We start from the raw sequence: 25,115 nt of genomic DNA, 5'->3' as shown, positions 1-25,115 counted from the left end.
AACAATAAAATAAAAAATGCTTACCATTACACTTCTAAAATTCATGTTGTTTTCTTTTATTTAAGTTCCTTTATTTTTAGTGTTTACACAACTCAACAAAAAAACATTTGTCATATTTGAAAAATGATGCCAATTTATTTCAACCAGAATTAATACTGTTTTTTTACAACTTTGAAAGAAAAAATTACGGCTATATTTATAATTAATAATAAGTTTAATTATATTTTCCAAACACAAAAAGTAATGAATAAAAACAATTTTATTATGACTATTTATTTACATACTGATTAAAAAAAAAATCATTATTGATGAAGAAATAAATTACTTGTAGTAAAAGAAAAATACAATTAATTCAATTGCTAGTATTTATTTATTAATGACATTTTCGATGGGTTAATCTGGGGTAACATGTTTAATTGAAATTCACTTTTAACTGGACTGACAAAATAATAACATCACAAACAGTCACAGAACACTATTCATATATTACACTAATCGAAAACACCATAAGAATTATTGATTATTAAATCAAATACTAATTCGAACATAGAAATCGTATTAAAGTATAACCAACGTAGACGCGCAGTATATTAATAATATAATCGTTAACGATCCTAATAGCAGGATCATATGGTGAATACGTTCCTTTAATTAGGCAATGTAAGACATGGTTTCGACAATTTGAAATTGGTGATTTCTATGTGAAAGACAGTGAGCACTCTGGTAGGCCACAAAACACCGAAGATGAGCAATCGCAGAAACTGTTGGATGATAACTCATCTCAAACTTAACAACAAATGACTAAAGCGAGCAATAGAGAAATTGGGTAAATGGATCCTACACAGACATATAAACAATGTTATATATAATGTTATATATAAATGATAATGATTGTTAAATGAAATATAATAGAAAAAAAATACAATTATTTATTACCTATTATTGTGTTAAGTATAGTTGAGTCAGTGCACTTGAGCACTTTTACTCTCTTTTAACTGTGAAGTTTCTTCATAAGCCCACTCTACGCCTTGACTGGATTATTATTTATCACTTTTTCATACTAAGCAATAATTGACCTCAGATCTACACACCTCCCCGAGAAGCCTGTAACCATTCTGAGATTCGACAATGCGTTTTTGGTAATCCTGTTAGTTTTTGTAAATAATTTTAGGCTCTATCCTTTATGTATTTTTTGATCGGATCAATCTTGTGGTCCCTGAGGATGTTATTCGTTCTATTGTACCATGGTACCTTGAAAAATATTCTCAGAGCATTAACGAAATAATTAATGGTTGGGTGCGGGGTGGTAAAGAAACTTTGTCGTCGAACTTGACGATTGGCAGCGGAGCGTAAAGCTGGCCGTTCTTAGAACCAATTAATATGATACTTGTCATTACATTTAAATAATTTAACACTTTATAGTTGAGAAATAAATAAAACTTCTTTTTAGAAAGAAATAAGGGAATATTTTATTATTATTTAAAATTAATAAAATACCACAAAGGTTTAAATAAAAAACATGAAGAAAAGAGATTAAAAAAATCAAATCACAATAATTAGTTGATTGCACTACAATATCGTATTACATGATCATCGTACTATATGTATTTCAAAAGAACGGATAAACTGAATGCTTCTTGCTTTAAAAATTCAAAGACAATTAGTCTTCTAGAAGAAATAAAAATTTTAATAAGTATAATATATCGATTAGTTGTTGTTGTACCACGCTGAGGTCTAAGCCCCATGATGTATTTTGGGACCAACACATTTCACCTAAATCTATTTCGGACAATAAGCACATTTAAAACATAGACTTTTTCTGAATTATGGTTTTTGCAATTTTTTTCTGCCGATATAGGTACCACAAACTACTCATAACCATAAATACTAAATATATCTTTAAACACTAATAAAACAATTTATTAACATATCTAATTTTTTAATTAATTTTATAATTTTTATTTTTAATCGTTAATACATGAGAATCTCTAACTAAATCGGATTAATTCCGAACCATAAAATAAGACCATAGATAATATTTCAAATATTTATTTGACTTCTAAAGTTCTCTGATAAGCAGCGAAAGCCAAACGCTTTAATTTGTCACTGACAGCAGGTAACGCTCTTGGCATTACGCATTCTCTAGCAGGTAAACCGCACAGAAGTCTACGTATTTTCAAATCTTGACAAGCGCTCAAAGCCCGGCTGTTAGGTCCGCAAACATTTGAAATTAATTTGCTCTTTTCCTTATTACTTAAACGTTCACCCACTTGCATATAGGCGAGCGGATGCATATGATTAATGTTGAGAGTACTTTGATTATTTTCATCGAATGGTTTTAATTGAGGCTTACAATTAACTACATCATTTGTGTTCTCATCAGTCTCCATTGTAATTTGAGAGTCTTCATCTCCAGCACATATTTCACTTTTAATTTCAGTTTTGATATTCAACTCTCCGAGCTCTTCATAAAGTTTTTGTTTTGATTCTGTAAGTAAACGTCTAGCATAATCCTCACCACCCATACGCATAGATATGCCAATATCAAGTATAATACGATGTGGTTGCCATTTTTGTTTGGCTGTTGTGTGTTGATCGTTGGCACTTGGTGTTGTGTTTCCAGCCTGTTGTTTGGTTTCGGCTATTAATGATGCCCAATCGACACCTAAAGCATCACCAACACCTTAAAATGTAAAACGTGTTAATAAAAATAAATAAAAATGCGATTTTAAACTATATCCACCTTTGTGACGGGCATCTTCTTCCAATTCTCCATCAGATATTTCTTCAAAATCTAACATTTCTTCATCGTCAGCTTTTTCTTCTGTGTTTATTGTATCTTCATTTTGTGATATTTTCGGTTCAGTTATGCTGTCGGATTGCGTTGATTCCTTTAAACTGATCTCATTTTCAGCATCAGTCTTAGCTTTTCTTTCTGTCTTATTGAGTATGTCATCATCGCTATCACTGATTTCGCTGAGTTCTCCATTTCCTTTATCGTCTACAGTTGCAATTTCTGTAACAGTTTCTGAAGATTTTTCTTCAACCACCTTTTCGACATTGAATTTGTTATCAGTGTCAGCTACAATTTCTCCGGCTTCAGGCTTATCTTCTTCAATCGTAGATCCTTGCTGTGGACGTACTACGCTTACTTGACCTAAAATGCCTACACAAGTATAAATATTTCTATGAATGTATAAATTTTTTTATAGGAAGACGTTTAAAGTTACCTGGATTTGTAACAGCATTTGCTGCACTTTGTGCTGCTGCTTTAGCTGCCGCAACTGCAGTAGTTGCCGCAGCCACTGCACTAGCCTGAGCAGCGGCTTTTGCTGCTGCTAAAGCTGCCTGTTGTTTTTTAATTAAATTGGGATTAGTATATGTCATACTGCGTTTATTTGGAAAACGTGGATTACTATGATAACCACCTGGTGGTTGGACTGGTAGTGTCATCAGTGGTGGTGGATGAGGTCTATAGCCCCCACCTGAAGGAACACGTTCCCCATGATCAATTAAACCTCCACGTCTAAAACCTCTACCGCGTTCACTACGATGATGTATCATTAGGCCAGGACCACTACGTGGTAAGGGTTCTTCTCCATCACGCCACTCATTTTGCCAACGTCTATCCAGCTGTTCAGTTCGTGATGGTATCAAGTTTTTATCTCGTTGATCATGTTCCGACCACACATCTCGTTGAGTAGTTGCACCACTAAAACCTGGTGCTTCACGTAATATGGGCTTTTCTGCCTTACTATCTGGTTTTTCTTTGATTTCATCAGCATCCCAATCAGGTTCCGAAGGTGCTCGTTGATCACGTTGCAGTACTTTTGCAGAAACAACGCTGGGTGTAATTGCATTTGGATTAGTTCGTTTTTGAAAACCACTGCGAACAGGCTCCTCCCAAGTACGTTCACGTGGCATCTCCCAATCAGCTTTCCAATCACCACGTGTACTGATAGCACGCTCTCTATCTCGTGTAATACGTTCGCGTTCATCAGTATATATCATATCATGGTCCATTTCGCGAAAATCTCTATGGTCGTGCATATCATGCAATTCACGTTCACGAGTATCCAACCAAGTGTCGCGTTCTCGTGTATGTCTGGTTTCATCAATATAACTTCTATTGTATGACCTTTAAAAAATAATTTAAATGACCATATTTTGATAAAAATAAATAAAAAGTATTACCTATCTCTCTCTTCTTCAGAATACATTTCACGAGGATCGCGTAAACGTGATGTGTAATGGTCACCTAAAGGACTCAAGTCCCTACGCCGTGATACCATATATTCCCGCTCACGACGCAACTCATCTCGCTCAAGTAAACCACGCCTTTCTGCTTCCATGTACTCGCGTTCGCGCTCGTATGCAAGATCTCGCTTAGAAACATGTCGTGACCGTTCAACTGCTTCCAAGGAACGTTCACGACTATTGTAACCTCTTGCCTGTGCAATAGCTAACTCTCGTTCGGCTGGTCGTGGTAGCAATCTTTCGCTACGTTCTGATGAGCCATACTTTTTATCTTCATCTTCACGTCGAATCTTTTCACGTGCTAAACGTTCACGTTCTCTTTGACGTTCCTGACAACGTGCCAATGCCTCAGCACGCTCCTTGTCTCTTTCACGACGTTCACGTTCTCTAATCAAATCATCATGATGCCGAATTTTATGTTCATGTCTTTGGCGGTCACGTTCTGCAGATGGTGTACGGTCACGTGTACGAGTTTGTATAATAATTTTTTCACGTGGCATCAATTGATGATGTACACGTTGTGGAGATTTTTGCCTTTTAACTTCCTGGGTTATTCTAATTTTAGTTATTTTCGACGGTGAACGACTACTAGCATGATGACGCTCTCTATCAGCACGATGTTTCATTCGCTCCCGTTCACGATGCTTACGTTCTGCCAATTTCTTTATCTTCGCTTGCGTGCTAGGAGACAGTGGATGATGAGAGTGTCCACTTAACGCAGCAGCAGCCGCCGCAGCTTTTTTCTTAAGTTTTAGTTTACGTTTTAAGTCAAGCCTTTTCGCTTCCAATTTTTTACATTTCTCACGCTTTTCTCGTTTTCTTCGTTCATCAGAGGAACTACTAGCCTTTTTCCTTTTACGTCTTCTATCACTATCGGAGCTTGAATAAGTGCTACCCGATGAGCCGGAATCAGATTCAGAACTACTCGAACTCTCGGAACTGGATGGAGCTTGACGTGACTTTTTATAACGTCTTAATGCTTCTTTAGATTTTTTATCCATGTTAAAACAGTTTATTGTGTACAAATTTTTCCACAAAATGTATTCCGTCTCTTCTTTTAACTGCGAAAACTGACAACTCACATACAATGCTTCTTTTTACCAAAATTCATTCACAATAATTATTTCAAGAAATAAATTTTTAGATAATGTTTCAGCGCGTATCATATTATTTTATTGTGAATAGCACAACATATGTTAATTTATTAAATTAATATTTATATTATTTTTGTACGTAAAAACTAATTTATATTAAAATCCGTTGAGAGTGAGAATGGGTGATATGGTAATAAACTGGGAGGATAGCGTTAAATATCTCGGGATCGCGTTGGACAAACGATTCACATGGCTTAAACATGTTCAACTGAAAAGAACTAGCTGTACCAAAATTCTTCATTACCTCCAACCGCTATTTAGAAAAGAAAACCTCAATGCTAAGAACAGGAAACTGATATATAACCAAATAATTTGTCCGTCACTTCTATATGGTTGTGTAGCGTTTAGCAAAGCTTCAAACACTACTATTCACCAATTAGAAATTGCACAAAGCCAGGCTCTGAGAAGACTTTTCAAGGTTCCTTGGTACATTAGGACGAATGACATCCTTAGGGACCTCTAGATTGATCCCATCAAAAAATACATAAAGGATAGAGCCTTGAAATTATTTGCGACATTTGACAGACTTACTAACACGGCGTTATCAAATCTCAGAATGGTTACAGGCTCCTCGGGGAGGTATGCAGATCTGAAGTCAATTATTGCTTGGTCTAATGAAGTGATAAACAATAATCCAGTCAAGGCACAAAGAGGGGTTTTGAAGAAACCTCGCAGTTAATAGAGAGTAAAAGTGCTCTGGTGCACTGTTTCAACTTGCTTGAACATAATAATAAAATGTTATTTTATCTGAAAATTATGTTTTGAGGTTTCGACAACATATAATATATACCGCATATTATAATATATATCTCATACATGATATGTTCCACGAGCTGTAGTAACTTTGAGTAACACTGTGTATACACAAGTGCCTTCCGCGAGCAAATTTTCGAGTAAATGAGAACATCTAAGAGAGCGTAACATCCCTGTCGAATTTTAAAAATGCTACACAGACTTTAATCGGATATTTTATTTCAAGTAAAATTTGTGTGATGTGTGAATAAGCTGTTTTGGTTTGAATTTAAATTTTTCTGTTGTTTATTTGCACGGCACTGGAGTTTTTACCAGATTTTAAACAAAGGTGATCCATAAAAATCTGTTTAAGAATGTAATTTGACACTTTTTTTGTGTTACGCTCTCAGTTTGTATTTTACTTGAGTTTTACTACGAGTAGCTCGTGGAACAGACCTATTATATATATAATATGAGGTGAATAACTTATGGTGATATACGAGCAATGCAACAATCAACAGCGAATTAAATATGAAGAGGAGCGAAGAGGAGAATTGAATCTACTTATAGAACGTTAAATGATGATAATGCCATAATAATACGTACTTACAAAGGAAGCTGGTATCGCACAAAAGCAATATTATTTTAGCATGAAACATAGTAATCAAATCGCATTGCGGTTATCTATATAAATACATAAGTATCTAGATCTAACGTTGTTAGCACAAGTATACAGATATAGTCGTTTAATTCTCAAAATTACAAAAAATTGGATTAGAAGGAATCAAAGAACTTAATAACAGTTTCAATCTTGAAATTATGAAAAATCGGATTCAAATTAAATCTAAAAGCAACATAAAATACTGACTTCTACCTTCATTCCTATTCCTTTCCTATATCCTAAATAATCCGTTGTAAAAAATAAAACAAATGTGTTTATTTATATCATAATAACTGTTTATTTTTGTAATAATTACTATTTTAATATTTTATACCGAATGGGCGTTTTTAATAAAAAAAATTGAATTCATTTGAGCCACAGCTAATTTTGAATTTTGTATTTCCGAAAACACATCAAAATACTCCTCCGCGAAGACGCAGCACCAAATGGAGTGTAGACTCCTTCTGAATATTATAATCAGATAAAGTGCGACCATCCTCCAATTGTTTGCCAGCAAAAATGAGACGTTGTTGATCTGGAGGAATGCCCTCTTTATCTTGAATCTTAGCTTTAACATTCTCAATACTATCAGATGGCTCGACCTCTAAGGTGATAGTTTTACCGGTCAAAGTCTTGACAAAAATCTGCATACCGCCACGTAGGCGTAATACCAAATGAAGTGTGGATTCTTTCTGTATGTTGTAGTCAGAGAGGGTGCGACCATCTTCCAATTGTTTACCAGCGAAAATCAAACGTTGTTGGTCTGGAGGAATGCCTTCTTTATCTTGAATTTTGGCCTTGACGTTCTCAATCGTGTCAGATGCTTCGACTTCCAATGTAATGGTTTTGCCAGTCAAGGTTTTTACAAATATCTGCATACCACCCCGAAGACGTAATACCAAATGAAGTGTGGATTCCTTCTGAATGTTGTAATCGGAAAGAGTACGTCCATCTTCCAATTGTTTACCGGCAAATATCAAACGTTGTTGGTCTGGAGGAATGCCCTCTTTGTCTTGAATTTTAGCCTTGACGTTCTCAATACTATCAGATGGTTCGACCTCTAAGGTGATCGTTTTGCCTGTTAAAGTCTTAACGAAAATCTGCATACCGCCACGTAGACGTAATACCAAATGCAAAGTAGATTCCTTCTGAATATTGTAATCGGAGAGAGTACGTCCATCTTCCAATTGCTTACCAGCGAAAATCAAACGTTGTTGGTCTGGAGGAATGCCCTCTTTATCTTGAATCTTGGCCTTGACGTTCTCAATTGTGTCAGATGCTTCGACTTCCAATGTAATTGTTTTGCCAGTCAAGGTTTTAACAAATATCTGCATACCACCCCGAAGACGTAATACCAAATGAAGTGTGGATTCCTTCTGAATGTTGTAATCGGAAAGAGTACGTCCATCTTCCAATTGTTTACCGGCAAATATCAAACGTTGTTGATCTGGAGGAATGCCCTCTTTGTCTTGAATTTTAGCCTTAACGTTCTCAATGCTATCAGATGGTTCGACCTCTAAGGTGATCGTTTTGCCTGTTAAAGTCTTAACGAAAATCTGCATACCGCCACGTAGACGTAATACCAAATGCAAAGTAGATTCCTTCTGAATATTGTAATCGGAGAGGGTGCGACCATCTTCCAATTGTTTACCAGCAAATATCAAACGTTGTTGGTCTGGAGGAATGCCCTCTTTGTCTTGAATTTTAGCCTTGACGTTCTCAATACTATCAGATGGTTCGACTTCTAGTGTAATGGTCTTGCCGGTCAGGGTTTTAACAAATATCTGCATACCGCCACGTAGACGTAATACCAAATGCAAAGTAGATTCCTTTTGAATATTATAATCGGAGAGAGTACGTCCATCTTCCAATTGTTTACCGGCAAATATCAAACGTTGTTGATCTGGAGGAATGCCCTCTTTGTCTTGAATTTTAGCCTTAACGTTCTCAATGCTATCAGATGGTTCGACCTCTAAGGTGATCGTTTTGCCTGTTAAAGTCTTAACGAAAATCTGCATACCGCCACGTAGACGTAATACCAAATGCAAAGTAGATTCCTTCTGAATATTGTAATCGGAGAGAGTACGTCCATCTTCCAATTGCTTACCAGCGAAAATCAAACGTTGTTGGTCTGGAGGAATGCCCTCTTTATCTTGAATCTTGGCCTTGACGTTCTCAATTGTGTCAGATGCTTCGACTTCCAACGTAATTGTTTTGCCAGTCAAGGTTTTAACAAATATCTGCATACCACCCCGAAGACGTAATACCAAATGAAGTGTGGATTCCTTCTGAATGTTGTAATCGGAAAGAGTACGTCCATCTTCCAATTGTTTACCGGCAAATATCAAACGTTGTTGATCTGGAGGAATGCCCTCTTTGTCTTGAATTTTAGCCTTAACGTTCTCAATGCTATCAGATGGTTCGACCTCTAAGGTGATCGTTTTGCCTGTTAAAGTCTTAACGAAAATCTGCATACCGCCACGTAGACGTAATACCAAATGCAAAGTAGATTCCTTTTGAATATTGTAATCAGAGAGGGTACGTCCATCTTCCAATTGTTTACCAGCGAAAATCAAACGTTGTTGGTCTGGAGGAATGCCCTCTTTATCTTGAATCTTGGCCTTGACGTTCTCAATCGTGTCAGATGCTTCGACTTCCAATGTAATAGTTTTGCCAGTCAAGGTTTTAACAAATATCTGCATACCACCCCGAAGACGTAATACCAAATGAAGTGTGGATTCCTTCTGAATGTTGTAATCGGAAAGAGTACGTCCATCTTCCAATTGTTTACCGGCAAATATCAAACGTTGTTGATCTGGAGGAATGCCCTCTTTGTCTTGAATTTTAGCCTTAACGTTCTCAATGCTATCAGATGGTTCGACCTCTAAGGTGATAGTTTTGCCTGTCAAAGTCTTTACAAAAATCTGCATACCACCACGTAGACGTAACACCAAATGCAAAGTAGATTCCTTCTGAATGTTGTAGTCGGAGAGAGTACGACCATCTTCAAGTTGTTTGCCAGCAAAGATTAGACGTTGTTGATCTGGCGGTATACCTTCTTTGTCTTGAATTTTAGATTTTACATTTTCTATTGTGTCCGAAGATTCTACTTCCAAAGTGATGGTTTTTCCAGTCAAAGTTTTGACAAATATCTGCATACCACCGCGAAGACGAAGAACCAAATGAAGTGTTGATTCCTTCTGAATGTTATAATCAGACAAAGTACGACCGTCTTCAAGTTGCTTGCCAGCAAATATTAAACGCTGTTGGTCTGGAGGAATACCTTCTTTATCTTGGATTTTGGCCTTAACATTTTCTATTGTATCAGATGCTTCAACTTCCAATGTTATGGTTTTGCCAGTTAAAGTTTTAACAAAGATCTGCATCCCACCTCGTAAACGAAGGACCAAGTGTAAAGTGGATTCTTTTTGTATGTTATAATCAGAAAGGGTGCGACCATCTTCAAGTTGCTTACCAGCAAATATTAAGCGTTGTTGATCTGGTGGAATGCCTTCTTTGTCCTGAATTTTTGCCTTAACATTTTCGATGCTATCAGATGGTTCCACCTCCAAAGTGATGGTTTTGCCTGTTAATGTCTTCACGAAGATCTGCATTTTGATGTTAGCTAAAATAAGTAAAAGAAAATTTTAAAATCTGTTTGTAAATAAAAATTTTTCATTAATTTCTTTTTAACAAAAAACTGTTACTAAGTTTATCAAATACAATAAAACTTTGACTAGAAAACTAGCTAACTATGTTAAAAATTTTAGTATAAATGACATATACCTAGTTAAAACTGTGAGTTCATAAAGGTCAGAGAATCATTGTTCAATTAAAAATGAAAAAGTATTATATCAAAAGTATTGTCAACAAACATGACAGTTTCTTATATAGAATATACATAAGTTTGAATCAACTAAGAACTGTAGTAGTATGATAATAATATGTATGTAATCGAAGACTTATATTAAAAACATAGTTTTTTGACTTATTTTTTAACTCTTGAGTTGAATGGATTTCACCAACCAAAAAGATGAATAGGTTAGGTTATTGCAAGTACTTCTCTTGTAAGTCGAGAATGTCAGGTTTTTCTTAACGATTTGTCTAAACTTATTAGTGTGCAGTTCATATGGGTTCCGTGACACAGAGATATCTCAAACTACAAAGCAGACAGAATTGCTAAATCAGGCCCGTTACTTTCCGAAAATATTTCTTAATTGTTGGTATACCTCTTGCAAACTGGTGATTGAACGTAAATGCCTAGGTTGGTGCTACTAAAGCCAACGTAAGCCATTTTTGTCAGACGAAAATACTCATCTAGTCCAAATCTGAACAGTAATTTTCTTTAACTAAAACAAAACCAATTCAGTGCTACGGTATCTGTGATGATAGGTCACTACGTATTAGGTGTGATCACTGACTGTCGCAACAAGGAGACAAATTAAGAAGAACAAATGACTCCTCGCCTAACTCTTTAATTATTTTATACATATATTTAAGCTTATAAAGAAATCAAGTTTAAATTTAAATCTTTTTTAAAACTTAGACAAAAAAACTCACTGTATCCCTTATCATTGTGTCTCCCTTATTGATAACAAAGAATCTACCTTTAACAATGTCGTTCCCTAAACAATTTAAAGCTTATTTTATAAAACATATTTATTCATTATATGGTGCTAAAGCAATAATCCAGATCAAGGTGGGGTTTTCAATTAAACCAACTAATTCAAGCAACCTAACGGCCCACTGTCTACTTTAATTTAACTTAGGGTTTGTAATAACACAAAGTACGAGGCTGGTTTGATAAGTCAGTGACTTTTTGAATTTCTTGCGCAGTTACTCCAAATGCAACAGTCCTCGGAATGGAAGAAATCGGAAGAAATTAAAAATGGAATAACTACGATATTATCCAGCGTATGCGATTTTGGATTAACGGTAAAAAAAGTCGTGTTTATTGAGTTTAGAAAAGAATATTCATTTAGAAGATCTCTAATTTAGTTTTCTACTACTAACGACTTGAGCACTAAAACAAAGCAATGATGAAAAAACGACCAGTATACGCCAACAGAAAAGTAATTTTGTTCTATCATAACAATGTCAGACCACACACATCTTTGATCACTCGGAGCAAATTGTGTAAACTTGATTGGAAAGTTTGGATACATACACCTTATAGCACGGACTTTGCACATTCTGACTACTATTTGTTGCCGTCTCTACAAAACTCTTTTAATGGTAACAAAATGGTAATGTAGAAGTTGATAATCACTTGGCTAACTTTTTTGCCGATAATGTTCCAGACCGATGGAATTATGAAGCGACCCAGATATAACGAAAGGTCATAAACAATAGTGATCAATATAAACTTTATTAAAATCAATTTTCAATGAAAAATATTTGTTTAAAAATGTACCAAAAAACGGGGGATACTTATTAATCACCTAATATTATATATCCATCATCAAAATAAAAATGGTATTCGTTTTGAATAATGGTACTCTTTGCTTATAAATTATTTAATTCAAATAAAATCAATTCATATACCAACTGATTTAAATTATATTGTACATACATTTGAATAATGTTGAATAAGTGTTTAAGATAGGCGGTCGTAATGTCTTTTATGGTAAAATGTCGGTGAATGCATTTATACGAAAAGAGAAGAGTCACACAGTGCGTAATCAAGTCACTAGTAGTTAATATTACCAAACATTGGCGGAAAAAAATGGGGATTTTCGAATTTAAACGCACTTATAATATTTTCAACAATTTTCCACATTCCAGAAAAATGTGCAAACATAAAAGTCAAGTACGACTTTGGGTCAGTTGGTTAAGGAACGCTGACTCTGAGCTTCAAATTTGGTAGGACACGAGTTCGAGTCCTGGTACTTGCACTCTCAAAAATAATTATTTACGAATAATTAAATACAAAAATTATTTCCAAGACCACTGATGATGGGTATTTGGCAATACTCAAAACAGCTGGTTGGTTAGCCAAAAATGCAATTAATTAAAATAATATAAAATGAATTATTGTTGTTGTAGTTCACTACTTTTCGAAAATGCTTAGTTTTTGTCAATTAAGAAGTTTTATATAAAGCAAATCCCCCCCGTATAATTTCGAATAGATAGCTTTGCTACAAAAAGTTAACAAAAACCCCCTTAAAGAAGTCCCTATATACACTTCTGTTATCTACGCATATTATTTCGAATAGTCGCTTGACTACTAATACCTATCTGTACTACAAATACCTAAGGTCCTGTTAAGTTTTAAACACTTCTTTCAGAAACTTACTATTTTATATGAGTCTGACAACAATTAATTTTAACACTGAGGGATGATTTTACAATCATAGCTTCACTGGGCGTCTACACTGCCTTGACTTTGACAAGATTTTTATGTTCGAAACTGAATACGTATTATATTCGAATTTGGTCTGTGAACAATATTGTGTATGTATTGGTGAAAAACAGTGAGTGTATGCTACAATTTTCCCAATTTTAATTTGAATACTGCCTTAAGTATGACTTACTTGACGTCTACAGCTGGACTTCAGCAAAATTTTTATATTCGAATTTTGTCTGTGAAAAAGTATTTGTACCATATGTGTTAGTGATAAAATGGATGCAAAAATCTTACTAAAGTCTAGCCAGTGTGTATTAGGCAGGATAAAGTTACTAAAGTTAATAACTTTAGATTTAAGTATAACTTAAGTCAGTATTAAGAGTTAAGTAAAGATTGTGTGAAATTGTTAATAAATAATTACAAAACAGCTGTCAATTGCAAATTAGCAATAAATTGCAAATCTTATGAAATTGCTATGAGTCACATTCGCATAAAAATAATGAATAATTTATTTTCCATAAATGCCCACTTCTATGTACCATAAAATTCTATACATGCACACACACATACTAACATACACATGTACATATTTCTTCCCTTAAATTTTGTGCTTAGTAATGTAAGGGTTTTTTAGGTTAAGAAATTGCCGTCTGTTACTGGCAACTAATCCTGAAGGACATATAAAAAAAATTTCTGCTCACCAAAAAAAAAAAAAGAAAATGTAATGAATTATTTTATAGTAATTTAAAGCAATTACTTAATAGTTTTAATTTTTTTAGTAATCTGTTATTTGCTAAAAATTATATTTAACTGAAAAAACTTTTATTCTGAAACCAAATATTTTTTTTTTGATTTTCACTAACAGCAATTTGAATAAAGTTTTTAAAGCACAATTTATTATTATTTTAAAATGATATGAATAAATTGCAAAAATTCAACTTACCTTTAAATTATTCGCAAATTTTTTTTTTTGTAAAAATTTTACTAAGATCCTTGTTTTCTGCTTTATTTCACTCACGACTTGCAACCAACGTCTGCTTCGAACGACACTCACTGAACAAATAATTTGGCAGCTGCACCACTCATTTGCTTGTGACTTCTGCAATAAAATCGAGAGAAGAGAAGTATTTGTATGCGGAGATTGGTTAATTTTCATCAAAATATATCTGTCCTTTTCAAGCGTTTACATTTTACATTGAAAATGTACATATTTTAACAATTGACAGTTTCAAAATATTCAAAACTACATTTCTTTATTATATTTAAACAAATTTCAATGCTTATATATACTTTTAATTGTATTTAAAATGAAATTTTAGATTTTCAATCAAATTTACTTGTTTCTCTCATAACCAAAGAGTGTCCATCTGCTGACCTCTTTTAATAAAAACAGTTGGCAATTCACAGTACTATGGGATGAATTGCTTAAAAAACTTATAAATAATTTTTAATAATGCATGGTGTATTTAGGTTATAGTACATACACACTATCTCATTTAGGCATTGCTCATTTATATTAACCAGAGAACGTGCATATTAATGAGCTCATTTATGCAGCTGATACAACTTTTATAAACTTCACTTAATAATATATCGCGTGCGAGTTTGAAAAAAATAAGATAAAGTAAATTGAAATTTCCTAGGGATTTTTTGCACAGCACTTATGTAAATATTTATTTATTGCACTTATTTATTATTTTTGATTAAAAGTTTTCAATTTTATTTATTTATTTATTAAACATCTTATAAAATGTTCACAATGGTAACACCTAATTTACCTAATTTTTATCTAATTTACCCTACTCGAAATTCTGGTAAATACCAACATTCGATGGCATACCGACATAATTTACTATTTCCCTCAATTAACATCAATTTACTTGAACTCGCACACGGTTTTAGTAAATAGAATTTGTTTTTGTTATTCTTATTCTAATTTTATGAAGAAATCAAAAAGATTCGTTGGTTCATTGAATGCATTCCATATAAAAGTGAAAAACAACTATGAATTTTTATTTTAATAAATCTATTATTAATATCTTACTATACTGAATTTATTGTCATAAAGGTCTTAGTTTAAAGATATTTTAATTCAAAATTTAATTTGAAAATCGTCACATTTTATTATTCTTATGTTATTAATGTATTTTTAACTAACAGAATACAGGGGCTACAGAATAATGGTTTTTAGGTTAAAGACAAAATATTTCTAAAAAAAACATAAGCTCAATTAATGGGATTGGGTTAAAATAACAATTGAGATGAATTCAATATAACTGAAAGAGACAAAACCATAAAAGATATTCTATGTACATGTCTGGTCTAAGCAAGAACGCAAATGGTATATGCTTTCATTTACCCCAAAGTCAAAAAGTCATTGCTAAACAAGCCAGGTTTTGATAAGACTTTTTAAGGGACCATGGTACATTAGAACGAATGACATCCTCAGGGACCAGGGACTGGTCCGATCCAAAAATATATTAAAGATAGAGCCCTAAACTTATTTACGAAAATTGACAGGCTTACCAACACCGCGTTATTGAATCTCAAAATGGTTACAGGCTCCTCGGAGAGGTATGCAGATCTGAGGTCAATTATTGCTTAGTATGATGAAGTGATATACAATAATCCAGTCAAGGCGTAGAGAGGGCTTATGAAGAAACCTCACAGTTAAAAGAGAGTAAAAGTGCTCAAGTGCACTGACTCAAATAGCCTCAACATAATAATAGAATTTAATGGCATCGCAATAACTATAAACAAATTAGATTGTGCTCCCAATCATGTCTCTAACTAGTAGCTGAAGGATTTAGATGTTTATTTGTAAGATATGATGCTAATTAATGCAATCTAATCTAATGTACTGTCTTTTTTGTATTTATACATGTTTTTGTGTTTAGTTCGAGTACAAAGAGGTCTGGAATATAAGTTACAGAACAGACGAGACTGTGAATGGCCCACAAACGAGAATAACAATCAACAGAGAACCAAGAGAATTTGAAATTGAATTTGGAGCAATAGAGTGTGATATAAAAACGATTGGCGAGTCTCGGTTGAATAACTGATGCTTTGCTATAGGTTGATGTATTTATTTTACGTACATATCTAATAAATAATAGTAATAGTACAAAAATTAAAAAAAAAACAATTAACAAGAATTATAAATCTTATAAATAGAGCAAATGAATATATAATTGCAAAAATAGATTATAAAGAATATGTTATAAAGAATATATAAAGAAACAAACAACATTTTCAATAATATAATAAATATCCACAGCTAAATCAAGAGGAACTCTCCTATGAGTCACTCTCTTCCATACATTTTGTTGTTTACTTTGAAAACAATATCTTGTGTTTTTCCCTATTCTAATTTTAATTAATAATAGAAGAAAAAATAAAATTAAAATATTTTTAATACCAATTTGGAATTAAATTAAAATGTGTGTCTGTGTGCAATGGATGCTCTATATCCGTGCTATTATTGCTCTTTCTAAATTTCTTTTTTTTTCTCGTACTGTGACATATGATGGTTATTGACTACTCAGATACACACAATTCAAATACATATAGAGATTATTCAAGGGTATTCGCTCCTATTCCAGTAACCAAGAGTATGGCAAGCTTTACAACCTCTTATTCGAAACTTCAAGTCTTTCTTGACTTCCCTCTTCTACCCTACCCAATGTTTTGTCATAATCCTTCTGTATTACGGATCCTTCTGTATGATATATATTAATTGATCTGGAGCAATTAAAAGAAACAACAAAATTTTAGATTAATTGTGCACTATTGTTAAATTCACATAGACTTTCCGATCCCAATACATATGTTGATGTTTTTTAGCACCGCTGGATCTACACTGGCTGATGTTTGATTGCAAATACTGATCGTTTTTTAAATAATCTACAAACAAAATCTTATATAGACTAGTCAAAAAGTGAGAGTGCAGGCAAAAATCTTGCCAAGAGTCTAGCCAATATTGACACATGATTACAATAATTCGTAGAGATAATTAAGGGTAAAGAGTAATTCTATCATTGCATGTAAAGGAAAACTTTTAACATCAGTTTTCATCATACAGTAAATGAAATGTGTATATACATCACCTTATGTATAGGTATACCAATATTCTATGAGTTATTTTCAACAATATTTACTGTCAAAGTTTTGGATCATAATGAAAATCTCCTGGTATAGTTGAAAGTCTTACCTGCCGCAGTTATGGAGAGAACGATGAAACTCCTTCTCATCTGCTTTGCTTCTGCCTTATCACTTTAGGCGCTTTCTTTTTTGAAGATCTTGGCTATCTCTTTGAAAAGCATTATAAGATTTACTAAAGGTTCTAACCCTTGAGTTTTTAGTTATACAATAACACAATGGGCCTATAAGCCTAAGTGGATCCCTTGGGATGACCTAATCCGGCATAATCTAACCTAATCTTACAACTGACCCTAACCAAATAGATGGTATATAATCTGATAAATAATGTCCAGAATGTTTCTCCTTGAAGATTTACGAGTTTGTATGGAAAGCATACCATATATTCGCACAGTTCAGACTGTTATACAGACAGTTCACCTGCTTATAAGATATGTAAACATGATCTAAACAATATGCATAGAGCAAAAGACTCTGATAGATTGCACTTAAAACATTAACGCTATTTATAAGGACCTTCGTTGAATTACAGTTAATGTACATAACTACGATACAGCGCATAGCATGCACCACATAACCTTCTATCACTAATACATATATCAGAAGTGGAGAAATAAATTGCTGTCCTATAACAAATTTGAGATCATTTACCAAATCTTACAATAAACCTTTACCTTTATCATTTGTTTTTTTGCGCTTAAGAACCAAATATAATTAACGACGGCATAAAATAAAAGTCAACATAAATTTAACTGAAACAATTTTTATTAGTGCATCGAATTTTAATTTTAAACATTTAACGGAATATTGAAAATTTATCTTAAAAGAGCTTGCATAATTTATAAAATAAAGAAAAAATTGTGCATATACTGATAAATTTAGACCTTGGAATTAGAATAAATCTATTGAGCGCCACCACGAAGGCGCAAGACCAAATGAAGTGTTGATTCCTTCTGAATGTTATAGTCAGACAAGGTGCGACCATCTTCCAACTGCTTACCAGCGAAAATCAAACGCTGCTGATCTGGGGGAATGCCCTCTTTGTCTTGGATCTTAGCTTTAACATTTTCAATGGTGTCAGATGGTTCAACCTCCAAAGTAATGGTTTTGCCAGTCAAGGTCTTTACGAAGATCTGCATACCACCACGTAGACGCAAGACCAAGTGGAGAGTAGACTCCTTTTGGATGTTGTAGTCAGATAAGGTACGACCATCTTCAAGCTGCTTGCCAGCGAAAATCAAACGCTGTTGATCTGGAGGAATACCTTCTTTGTCTTGGATCTTAGCTTTGACATTTTCAATGGTGTCAGATGGCTCGACCTCTAAAGTAATGGTTTTGCCAGTCAAAGTCTTGACGAAGATTTGCATACCACCACGTAAACGCAATACCAAATGTAAAGTAGATTCCTTTTGGATGTTGTAGTCGGACAAAGTACGACCATCTTCAAGTTGTTTGCCAGCAAAGATTAAACGCTGTTGATCTGGGGGAATGCCTTCTTTATCTTGGATTTTAGCCTTAACATTTTCAATGGTGTCAGATGGCTCGACCTCTAAAGTAATGGTTTTGCCAGTCAAAGTCTTGACGAAGATTTGCATACCACCACGTAGACGCAATACCAAATGTAAAGTAGATTCCTTTTGGATGTTGTAATCGGAGAGAGTACGACCATCTTCAAGTTGTTTGCCAGCAAAGATTAAACGCTGTTGATCTGGAGGAATACCTTCTTTGTCTTGAATCTTAGCTTTCACATTTTCAATAGTGTCAGATGGCTCGACCTCCAAAGTGATGGTTTTGCCAGTCAAGGTCTTTACGAAGATCTGCATACCACCACGTAGACGTAATACCAAATGAAGTGTGGATTCCTTCTGTATGTTGTAGTCAGATAAGGTACGACCATCTTCCAACTGCTTACCAGCGAAAATCAAACGCTGCTGATCTGGGGGAATGCCCTCTTTGTCTTGAATTTTAGCCTTGACATTTTCAATAGTATCAGATGGTTCAACTTCCAATGTAATGGTTTTGCCAGTCAAAGTCTTGACAAAGATCTGCATACCACCACGTAAACGCAAGACCAAATGGAGAGTTGATTCCTTTTGGATATTGTAGTCAGATAAGGTGCGACCATCTTCCAACTGCTTACCAGCAAAAATCAAACGCTGTTGATCTGGTGGAATACCTTCTTTATCTTGGATTTTAGCTTTGACGTTCTCGATAGTATCAGACGGCTCGACCTCTAAGGTGATAGTTTTACCGGTCAAAGTCTTTACAAAAATCTGCATACCACCACGTAGACGCAAGACCAAGTGGAGAGTAGATTCTTTCTGGATGTTGTAGTCGGACAAAGTACGACCATCTTCAAGCTGCTTGCCAGCGAAAATCAAACGCTGCTGATCTGGTGGAATGCCTTCTTTGTCTTGGATTTTAGCCTTAACATTTTCAATTGTATCAGATGGTTCAACCTCCAAAGTAATGGTTTTGCCAGTCAAGGTCTTTACGAAGATCTGCATACCACCACGTAGACGCAAGACCAAGTGGAGAGTAGACTCCTTTTGGATGTTGTAGTCAGATAAGGTACGACCATCTTCAAGCTGCTTGCCAGCGAAAATCAAACGCTGTTGATCTGGAGGAATACCTTCTTTGTCTTGGATCTTAGCTTTGACATTTTCAATGGTGTCAGATGGCTCGACCTCTAAAGTAATGGTTTTGCCAGTCAAAGTCTTGACGAAGATTTGCATACCACCACGTAGACGCAATACCAAATGTAAAGTAGATTCCTTTTGGATGTTGTAATCGGAGAGAGTACGACCATCTTCAAGTTGTTTGCCAGCAAAGATTAAACGTTGTTGATCTGGAGGAATACCTTCTTTGTCTTGAATCTTAGCTTTGACATTTTCAATGGTGTCAGATGGCTCGACCTCCAAAGTGATGGTTTTGCCAGTCAAGGTCTTTACGAAGATCTGCATACCACCACGTAGACGCAAGACCAAGTGGAGAGTAGATTCCTTTTGGATGTTGTAGTCAGATAACGTGCGACCATCTTCCAACTGCTTACCAGCGAAAATCAAACGCTGTTGGTCTGGGGGAATGCCTTCTTTATCTTGGATCTTAGCCTTGACGTTTTCAATTGTATCAGATGGTTCAACTTCCAATGTAATGGTTTTGCCAGTCAAAGTCTTGACGAAAATTTGCATACCACCACGTAGACGCAAGACCAAGTGGAGAGTTGATTCCTTTTGAATGTTGTAGTCGGAGAGGGTACGCCCATCCTCCAATTGCTTACCAGCAAAAATTAAACGTTGTTGGTCTGGTGGAATACCTTCCTTATCCTGAATTTTAGCCTTGACATTTTCAATGGTGTCGGATGGCTCGACTTCCAAAGTAATGGTTTTACCAGTCAAAGTTTTCACAAAGATTTGCATGTTGAAGTTCTGAAAGTAAAAAAAATATATAATTATTAGTGATGAGCTAACAATCTATAATTATCTCTATATATATGTACATTATTAAACAGACGACTCTAAACAGTTCTAACTAAAAGCGTATAATTTAGTAATTTCTCCTGAATGTTATGATGGATTTAAAAAAAAAATTATTTGATTTTGTTTAATAACAACTTCATTGAAGGAAAAAAATATTTTAGAAACTTGGCATACTTTACAACACGTATATATTTATTTACTAAATATAAGGAAATCCAAAAATTTTTTAAAATTTATTTTATGTTGGTCTGATTAAAAAAAAATTAAATAACTTGTATTAAATTTCTGGAAAGTTGCAAATAAATTATTACTAATGATTCATTACGAATGACTCAACACTATTTCACAAGACTATATCAGCAAAAGAAAAAAATTAGGGGAGCCATTTTGAATTTCAAGAAACATTTATGTACATAAAAAAAAAAAACCACTATGTATATTAAAAAATAATTTGCACCACGAACCTGTAGTTGAACTATCACAATATGTCTAAATTTATATTATATATTTTATTTTGTTTTATAATTCACAAAGCACGAAATTTATTTTAATATTAGCTTCTATATTTATTCAAAATTCACTTTTTACAAAAATCTTTTATTCCGTTAGACGCACTAGCTCTTTTCACTTTAAACTCTCAAGTATTATTATATGCTGACGAGCTTGTGCACTTGTATTTATACTGTTTTCGATTTTGAAGGGGAAATATAAATATCCCAACAATATTGGAAATTATATGGAATAATGGAAATGCAAAAGTGGAAAAATATTTTCTATCTCTTTCCAAGTTGTTCTTTACAATATTTTGAAAAATCAAAAAATTTACTTAAAATATTTAGCTGTTGATTAGTTCGTGTAATAATTTTTATAATTTATACTACTGGTCATTCCAGTAATATAAATTAATTTTGATTTACGCACAATTTTAGTTGTTTTTTTGTTTAGAAACTTTAATATGCGCTTTTTATATACAAATTTTTTTCGTTTGTTCTAGGTACTTGTCTCTCTCTTTTAAATTTCATTTGTACAAAATAGTGTTGGTAGCCGGCAATAAAAAAATATACTTCTTAAATTTTAATAAATTTATTTTACATAATATATTACAACCAAATTAGTTTCAAAGTTGAGTCTGAAGTACATATTGAGTATATTTAAATTACAGTAAATGACTTGATGAATGTACGGAAGTAATTATTTTTTTACGGAAAAGAAACTATACAAAATTGTGTTAATAAAATTCTGTATTTGTAAATATGAACACAGTTTTACAGTTTAGTAATACAATATCCATATGTTTTTTAAGTAATGCATTCATTGCACGTGCTTACAATGATTTTAATATATAAATAGAAAATAGAATAATTATAGAATAAAAATATTGCACATACATTGATTTCATCACCAATTCAATAGCATCAAAACATGAGTAAAATTGCAATCCACTCAATGCAGTAGACTATGCGAAAACTGTTATAAAATTTAAGTTTAATTCTCAATTTTACTCAAGTATGGTATGAGCCATTAATATTATTTATACCTTGTTTTACGTATTATATAATACATAAAAAGTCACTCTTGCAATAAATAGAATTCATTATCTGTATTATAACACTGTATATATCAAAAATAAAACAGAGATTATACTTAATTGGATTGCATATAGAATGAAGTTAAGAAGAAGAACCAAATTACACATTTGGTAAAGATCTATGTGTAGAATATTGATTTGTTAATGGTGTTTCAAGTTTCAGCAAATAATAAACTAATCAAAGAACGCGAGAATCGATAAATGTAGTGCTATACTAAAAATTGGGATGGTTGATAATTAGGTTTATTGTGGAATATATCTGTGGAATATATCTGTAAAAGAATATAAATCAAATAAATATCCATAAAAACAAGCAACAAATAATAACATAGAATCTTAAGTAATGCTACAAAACAACCTTTTGTAAATAAATAAATAGCAGATATATATGCGTTGCCAATTACTAAACGCAGCTGATAGTTTATTAAAACACAGCTATTACAAAATTATTCAATTAAATTTATTATTAGTCAAAACTCACTTAAAAATACAATAATTTTAATGTATTTTCTTTTCTTTTATTTAAAAAGTAAAAAAATCACTAAGTCCGTGTGTGAGTTCGAGTAAATTGAGGTAAAGTAAATTAAAATTACCAAGAGATTTTTTGCATTGCATTTATATAAATATTTATTTATATATTTATTGCACTTATTTATTATTTTTGATTAAAAGTTTTTAAATTTATTTATTTATATATTAAACATCTTATAAAATTTTCACAATGGTAATACCTAATTTTTATCTAATTTACCGAACTCAAAATTCTGGTAAATACCAACATTCGCTGCCATACCGACATAATTTACTTTTCCCTCAATTTACCATCAATTTACTCGAACTCGTACACAGCCTAAATCGAGTATATACCACAACTGTATAAATTACAAAAAATTAATAGAATTTTAACCATTGCCCAACACTGTTTTATTTCATTGCATTAAAATTTATTCTTGGAAAGAAGGGATATTTTTCTCAAAGAAAAATAATTTCCAGGATTGATTACGGCTTTGGAAAGAATTTTGTTATTAAATTGGAACATTCTATTTATTTCCAAATAATATTTTATACAAACATATAAATATGTATGTATTTAAATGATTTGCAGAAAATCGTAACAACAACAATTCTCTTTAAAATTAAAACGTACAAATACACATACATATTTACTACGAAATAAAAAATTATATAAATTATATTCATATATAAATGTATACATTTATAAATAAATGTTTTTGAAACATATTTGACCCCCCGAGTAAAAATCGACCAATTTCAAGGAAAAAGCAAGCAAGGAAATAAAAATAAAGCCAACAAATAATTGGTAAAATTACTTACATATTATTTATGCAATTTTTCTGCAGTGCTCTATTCTTTGTCCAAAAACTGTAGAGTTTCTTTATATTTGAGAAAATACGCAATAGTTCTATAGACTTGAATATTTCTGAGGATTACCGAGTATTTGAATGCAAGTTGATTTTTCTATTATTATTCTATTTTAAGTAAAAATTTCTTAGTTTAATATAACAAAAGTGAAAACAGAAATTAGTGTAGGAATAAAAATAATATTTTAAAATTTTAGACCTACTAAGTTATATATTTTAGTTCTACACATTTTCTATGCTATGATATAATAAAATTACATTTGGAATTATATACATACATACATATGTAATTATATATAAAATAACAATGTTACATAGTTATTTGGGATTTCAGTAAAATAAAATTAAATTCTTATTTTTTTTCGTGCACATTTGTATGTGTTTGTTTGTAAAAGTTTATAAATTTCATCAGCTAAAATGTTGGAAGGGAAGTAGAAAGGGGAAATGTAATTTCCAATGACATGACCGACATTTTAAAATTTTATAATTATAATGAAATCAATCCCTTAAAGGTGGAATATGCATAAAAACTGTAAATTTAATATTTACAAATTATTTTTACATAGAAATAAAGTTTTTCTATTCCATGAGGAGTAAATTTTAATTTCAATTAAATTTTATGAAAATAAAAAAATGCATTTATTTTATATTTATTGCGTTGTATTTTTAACATTATATAAAACAAAGTATATGCGTTTTCAGTATATGGATTTTAAATGAGAGAATATTTAAGCATTATGTATAAGTACGATGACCTAACAACTCAAGCTTATGTGCTTGGTGTTGTTAGCACAACACTTTCCATTTACAAAGAAAACAGATCCAATCAACCAAAGACAGAAGGAAGACAACAAAAGAATTTATATTCCAGAAAAAAATATAATTCAATCAAAACATGAGAAAAATAACAAAAGAATTTATTTTTAATTACTGCTTAAATTTTTGTTGGTTATTTCAGTGCATTGGTTTTTAGTTCTTATCTCATCACATTGGTTTAAATTTAAAACATTTTATATAAAACAAAATCATTTCCCATATATTGCGTCTTAAAAACAGCTGACGAGTTAAACGACCTTGTTCTTATTAAACCCACAATATGAACACACTCACACACTTATACAAATAACAGTGCTACATTATTTGTTTAGAAAAAAATATTCACCCAGTAGTAAATATCTTAATGCTAATTTGTATCAAAAAATCATTGATTTAACTATGTAACTAAAAAAAAAAAGATTATTATATTATGAAAAATTGTTCCATTAAGTTTAACATGAAAAGTTCACAACACCCGCTTTACATGTGTTCAAACTCTAAAGAATAAGGATGAAAAATATCAAAGAATAAAAATTTATAGT

General features: G+C 32.6%; 2 protein-coding genes across 6 annotated transcripts; both read right to left on the bottom strand.

Annotated features, from left to right (window-relative positions):
• Positions 1-1,974: 1,974 nt before the first annotated feature.
• LOC119669607 (fl(2)d-associated complex component) lies at positions 1,975-5,358 on the bottom strand. Its single transcript, XM_038079585.1, has 4 exons — positions 4,195-5,358; positions 3,231-4,138; positions 2,744-3,166; positions 1,975-2,683 (listed from the first exon to the last, which is right to left on the bottom strand). Exons 1-4 carry the CDS (start codon positions 5,256-5,258, stop codon positions 2,049-2,051), a joined length of 3,030 nt encoding a protein of 1,009 aa, XP_037935513.1. The 5' UTR covers positions 5,259-5,358; the 3' UTR covers positions 1,975-2,048.
• A 1,772-nt stretch (positions 5,359-7,130) lies between these two features.
• Positions 7,131-23,872, bottom strand: LOC119669606 (polyubiquitin-C). Of its 5 annotated transcripts, none has more exons than XM_038079583.1 (3): positions 21,252-21,433; positions 18,225-20,736; positions 7,131-10,195 (listed from the first exon to the last, which is right to left on the bottom strand). In XM_038079583.1, exons 2-3 carry the CDS (start codon positions 20,725-20,727, stop codon positions 7,218-7,220), a joined length of 5,481 nt encoding a protein of 1,826 aa, XP_037935511.1. In that variant the 5' UTR covers positions 20,728-20,736; positions 21,252-21,433; the 3' UTR covers positions 7,131-7,217. The 5 variants fall into 5 exon arrangements, with proteins under 5 accessions (XP_037935511.1, XP_037935510.1, XP_037935507.1 ...); XM_038079582.1 differs by lacking the exons at positions 18,225-20,736; positions 21,252-21,433 and adding an exon at positions 14,094-14,351 and having other exon boundaries at positions 7,131-7,862; positions 8,547-10,429; XM_038079579.1 differs by lacking the exons at positions 18,225-20,736; positions 21,252-21,433 and adding an exon at positions 14,094-14,350 and having other exon boundaries at positions 7,131-10,429.
• Positions 23,873-25,115: the final 1,243 nt, after the last annotated feature.

The sequence above is a fragment of the Teleopsis dalmanni genome, chromosome 1 (genome assembly GCF_002237135.1).
Source record: "Teleopsis dalmanni isolate 2A chromosome 1, ASM223713v2, whole genome shotgun sequence".
Lineage (NCBI taxonomy): Eukaryota > Metazoa > Arthropoda > Insecta > Diptera > Diopsidae > Teleopsis > Teleopsis dalmanni.
The sequence above is the reverse complement of the archived record's forward strand: the minus strand, read 5'-3'. Positions and strand labels throughout refer to the sequence as shown.

What these genes read in the sequence shown, in the direction of transcription:
- LOC119669607 (XM_038079585.1), bottom strand. Translation starts at nt 5,258, where the DNA reads ATGGATAAAAAATCTAAAGAAGCATTAAGACGTTATAAAAAGTCACGT. An exon ending in TCTGAAGAAGAGAGAGATAG is followed by an intron (nt 4,139 to 4,194) that starts GTAATACTTTTT and finishes TATTTTTTAAAG; the next exon opens with GTCATACAATAGAAGTTATA. An exon ending in AGAAGATGCCCGTCACAAAG is followed by an intron (nt 2,684 to 2,743) that starts GTGGATATAGTT and finishes TTACATTTTAAG; the next exon opens with GTGTTGGTGATGCTTTAGGT.
- LOC119669606 (XM_038079583.1), bottom strand. Translation starts at nt 20,727, where the DNA reads ATGCAAATCTTTGTGAAAACTTTGACTGGTAAAACCATTACTTTGGAA. An exon ending in TTTGGTCTTGCGCCTTCGTG is followed by an intron (nt 10,196 to 18,224) that starts GTGGCGCTCAAT and finishes TTCGTTTACGAG; the next exon opens with GTGGGATGCAGATCTTTGTT.